This window comes from Anarhichas minor, unplaced genomic scaffold (genome assembly GCF_050575085.1).
Source record: "Anarhichas minor isolate MPS153535 unplaced genomic scaffold, ASM5057508v1 ptg000136l, whole genome shotgun sequence".
In the NCBI taxonomy this organism is placed as follows: Eukaryota; Metazoa; Chordata; class Actinopteri; order Perciformes; family Anarhichadidae; genus Anarhichas; species Anarhichas minor.
Window position 1 is genome coordinate 1,050,001 of NW_027466582.1, and position 5,000 is coordinate 1,055,000.

At 44.6% G+C, this 5,000-nt stretch overlaps 1 protein-coding gene across 3 annotated transcripts in view; it reads left to right on the forward strand.

Moving 5' to 3' along the window:
- aig1 (androgen-induced 1 (H. sapiens)) overlaps window positions 1–5,000 on the forward strand; it is a 13,448-nt gene that overhangs the window by 5,019 nt on the left and 3,429 nt on the right. Inside the window, exons 3-4 of one of the 3 annotated variants that reach the window (XR_012951543.1) lie at window positions 354–479; window positions 805–910. Coding sequence is in view for 2 of the 3 variants with exons in the window: in XM_076083956.1 (XP_075940071.1) it covers window positions 805–906 (102 nt within the window). In the remaining variant the exon portion in view is untranslated. Of the gene's footprint in view, window positions 1–353; window positions 480–804; window positions 911–5,000 lie in introns of those variants that run through there. The other 2 variants (XM_076083957.1, XM_076083956.1) reach the window with 2 other exon arrangements.

Here is a 5,000-nt window from a genome sequence, read left to right on the forward strand (position 1 = left end):
TGTGTGTGTGTGTGTGTCCTCCACCGGCCTGTTGAAAGCAGAGAACATGCCGGTCAGGGTACAATGGGGGGTTCAGATGCCTCCAAGTGGAACCCAGATGACGGTCAGGTAATTCCACCCCCGTCCTGCAGAACATGGTCTGGCCCGCGTCCAGACCTGCCTGCTGGAGACACATTAGTCTGAGGGGTTTCTCGGTTTATGGTGCGTTCAGGGCGAGTGGGGATTCTTGCTTCTCTCACCATTAAACCGCCACCACAGTGTGGAAAGGATCAGAACATCATAAATAAAACGCCGTGTGCAAAGCTTCATTAGGAAATTAATCTACGGATTATTGTGTTTTTCTTCACAAACAGTCCCCAGTGTCCCTGCATCACTTGACTGCATATTGAAAAGGACCGGTGAGGTTTGTTTCTTATCTCTGACCCAACAGCGCGGCAGAAGTCTGGCAACAAGCAGCGGTTCAATAATTCATACTTAATGTCAGTGTTTTTGTGCAGCTGCTTGGCTTTGAAATGAGCTGGATGAGGCCTGAAGAGCACTGTTTGCTAACTCTTTTCTCTCTCTCTCTCTCTGTCTGTCTGTCTGTCTGTGTCTCTCTCTCTCTGTCTCTCTCTCTCTCTCTCTCTCTCTGTCTGTCTCTCTGTCTCTCTCTCTGTCTCTCTGTCTCTGTCTGTCTGTCTGTCTGTCTGTGTCTCTCTCTCTCTCTGTCTGTCTCTCTCTCTCTGTCTCTGTCTGTCTGTCTCCGTCTCTCTCTCTCTCCGTCTCTCTCTCTCTCTCTCTCTCTCTCTCTCTCTCTCTCTCTAGTTTGTGGTGTTCACGTTCTGGACTCTCTACCTGTACGACAGAGAGCTGGTCTACCCCAGACTACTGGACAACTTCATCCCTCAGTGGCTCAACCACGGCATGGTGAGTCCGCTCGTCTCTACTTGCGTGTTCGTCGCCCATAAATCAACTCATTGAAGCGGGAAAGTGCCTCACTGCATTGTTGCAAAGCAGAAGTTCAGTAAATTAGAAACTGATGCAGGTGAGATCAGAAGAATAATATAAATGTGATTTAAAACACTCAGTGAAGGGTTTGATCAGAGTCCTGCACTGGTCCAGCTCCACACCAGCAAAGCTCAGCACCAGAACTGATTAATTAGCAGCAATTATCTCTGAATTAACTCCAGATGGACTTTGGAAAGCAGTCGGGATAAAAAGTGTGTGTTTGCTGTTGGGGCCAAGAACAAAAGTCGCCTCGATCACGCAGAGCGGATGGATTAATAATGTAATTAAACCAAAAACACTTTGGCACAATTAGGATTGTTACATATTGGTTGAAGACTGCAGCGGTGTTTGTTTGTTTTAAAGGTTCCTGCATCTATTTATTTTCATCCACACCCGTGAAAACTATTCACATACTTTTGAAAACGATTGATTTATTAATGGATCCTTGTACAGTGGAAGAAACGCCTACATGATCACAAACCTGTGAAAATCATCCCGACACTAGTGCTGCTTACATAGTCTGCTTAAAGTAATCACGTGTTTATTTTGGGTCTCATGACATTTCTTTTTAAACTGTTAATTTTTACATTTCTTTTTTAAATGTACTCCCATGATGCTTTGCTTCCTGCTGGAGACCCGAGGCTGAAGTCACGACGGGGGAAAAGAATCTTGTCCCAATTAAAAGCGTAGCCTCCTCGTAGCTCGTGAAGTGTTTTATGTTCAGACCGACCTGCATCCTGACTCCTATCAGAGGATCATGAAGCACTCGATGGACCAGAGTCAGCGGCCGATCACTGGCTTTGATTGGCCGTCTCGGGGAAGTGGGTTCTGATCTCGTGTTTAACGCCGCCGGCTGTTTTAAATCAGCGCGTGAGATAATCAGAACAATGTTCCAGCTCTGTAGTCTGAAACATGCAGAACCTCCTTAAAAACAAAAAAAGCATCTTTCCCACAACACTGATTTAAGAGAGAGAGACAAAGACAGCGTGTGTCTCCTCTCGTACTACAGAAGATCACGCAATAGCTGAGCGGTTGCTATGCTTCCAAAACAACCGTGCGTGCGTGCGTGCGTGCGTGCGTGCGTGCGTGTGTGTGTGTGTGAGAGAGAGAGAGAGAGTGTGAGAGAAACATCGCGGTTGTAAATATTTAGCAGTGGTTCCATGGTATCGCTGTTGTTTGGCTACACCGGCTGCCACAGCAACCACGTCGCCATTCCCATCGGAGGGATGGAGGAGGGAGGATGGAGGAGGGAGGATGGAGGGAGACAATATCTTAATAAATGTTCAACAGTGGAGTCAGTGAAGTGATTCCACTGAGCTGTTACAGACGAGTTATTGATCCATTATTCTCTCTGATACTCTCATTGATTCAAGAGAAGAACTTCTGTAGTTTTGTGAAACAAACTCGATGATTACAAATCAAATATATAAACAGTGTTAAATTCATAATGTGTGACAAGGAAACTGGATTATAAAACTGTAAAGTAGAGGTTGGATTACTAACATTGACCTTCATGTGAGGAAGAAACCATGTTCACCATTGAAAGAACATTACGTCTTTTTTAAAGAGGAATAAAGATACTTTTGACTTCCACCAAAGAGTTCTTTAGCCAGAACCAAAATAATAAACTGAGAATGAAACATCAGATCGAGCCTCTCTGAAGGTGTTTCACGGGTTCGTCACGTTGCATCGTTCCTGTGTTCTTAGCGTGTTTGCTGTTTGCGTGTTTGTTCTGCTTTCCTGCTGCTCGTCTTTTCATTTGCTTCACGATTCCGTCGTTTTTGGTTTTCGTGTATTTTTGTATTGACGTCGTTTTTGAAGCTGCGGCACGTTTCCGGTAACGTAAATGTTCTGGGCCGTTGTAGCGTCTGCTCTCACCGTAAAGCTCCCGTGAACTGGTTTATTTAAGAAGAAATATGTGCATCACGGTTTTACAGTTCAAAATGAGCTCGTCACTGTAGTGAGAGTAGCTCAGACGTGATGCAGCGTTCCTGTGCTGACGTTCCTTTCACACATCAGATCAACTGTCTGCAGACGGCTCACATCGGCCCATTTATCCATTAATCAACACTTCCCTTCATTTCAAAGAACAAAGATGGAGTTAAAGTATTGCAGCATCAGACTAACATGTAATACATCATTCAACAACATCAAGATCATCTTAGCTTAACATTGACATCTTTATACAGCTTCTATTTGTTGAATCGATTGGTTTTATTGTTTCGTACTTTGTAAACTCTGTTTTTAAAGGTGCTATATAAATAAAGCTGTTATTATTATTATTATTATTATTAATAAGCTTCAGGGCTGAAATCCAGACACAATTTCCCGGCGTGTGTTTTGACAGGAGGAGGAACAGGTTTGTCCGCTGACATGAAAAGCTCCCGGAGTCATCAGGAGACTCTTCACTTGGTTTTCAGAGTTGAAGTGTGGTTCAGGTTAAAAAGCTTAATCAGTGCAAAGAGCTCAGCGTCGGCTGCTGACCTGTTGACCTCTGCAGCACCCACCAGTGGACGCGTCCTATGACCTCGCGATGAAGACGGACGTCTTTTTATTCTGCTGAGGATACAAACGTCGCTCTGTCTCAACAGAATATTCCCGTTTGAGGATATAAAAATAAGCTTGAATGTCACTCAGTGAAGCTTCAATGAAGTGTCGGAGCAAGACGATACAGATGTGGCCACACAGCTGGGAAAAGGCTTTTCTTTTCTTTGTAACTTATTATTTTCAGCATTTATTAATCTGCTGATTTCGTTCTTTTTTTTATTGTTTAGTCTATAAAATAATAAAAAATAATGAAAAGCAAATCCTCTCAGTGAAGAAGCTGAAACCAGAGAATATTTAGTAGTTTTGATTAGAAAACATCTTAAATAATGAGTTAATTATAAAGCTGGTTCATAAAGCCTCAGGATAATCAGTTTGAGACCTCTGTGAACTCTGTGAAGCTCAAGTTGTGGACGGGCCCATGTGGGGCTGCAAAGGTAAAGGCCGGCGCTCCAATCCCCCTCCACCCCCGGACCTCTCAGAGCCGACCTGGAGCCGGTCGCGGCGCTTAGCTCCGGGGAAATGCACTCGCCAAGGAGACGATACTCCGACGCCGAGCGGCCGTCTCTGACCCGCCGAGTCGAATCCCCCAGACAGACGGTGCAGACTGTAACAATAGAAATGGTTCTTTGTGGAACTGTGGCGAGCCTACCTCGACTGAAGGGAATTAAAGGGAAACACTCGATTACTTGTGGAAAATGAGAACCAAGCAGGTTTTTGTTTCGTATCAAGCGGCAACAAAATGTGACTATTCACGATGCCGATGCTGAAATGATTCATCATTCAGTCCGACTGTGAACCTTTTATTGACATATGCCAACAAGAGTCCATGTGATTACGTGTACTAGGTTGCTTTGTTTGGCCCACACTGGAAGCAAAGCGTCGCACAAAGAAGTTCGGCTCAGTTCTTATGGACCATAATGTACTAAATGAACATCATGCTGTATTGAAGAAGACTTGAAACTAGAGATTGAGACCATAAACTCATGTTTACAATGTTTACTGAGGTAATAAATCAAGAGAGAAGTAGAGTCATTTTCTCATAGACTTCTATACAACCAGAGGAGTCGCCCCCTGGTGGTCACTAGAGACAATGCAGCTTTAACACACTTGCCGCCTGCTTCCGTCACCTTTTTATAGTTTTCTGGCCTAGAAGACGAACACTAACAAGATGTAATGATGGACGGGAGGATGACTCAAATTCACTTTGATTCCATTGGAGTTTGGCGTAGAAGCCAAATCTTTCAGGTCACATCCTCTGCTTCTTAAAGCCACCCCACAGTAAATCTACTTCCATCGTCTTCAGTCGTTTCGTCGACACTGGGAGACGTTTTACCCCCGTGAACCTGCCCCTCGGCCCATGTGACCCCCCCCCCCCCCCCAATCTCTGCGTGAAATGGTTTGTCCAGTTTTTAGGACCCCAGACCGCGGGATCGAACCACCGCTGTTTTATTTGCAGAAATTGAGGG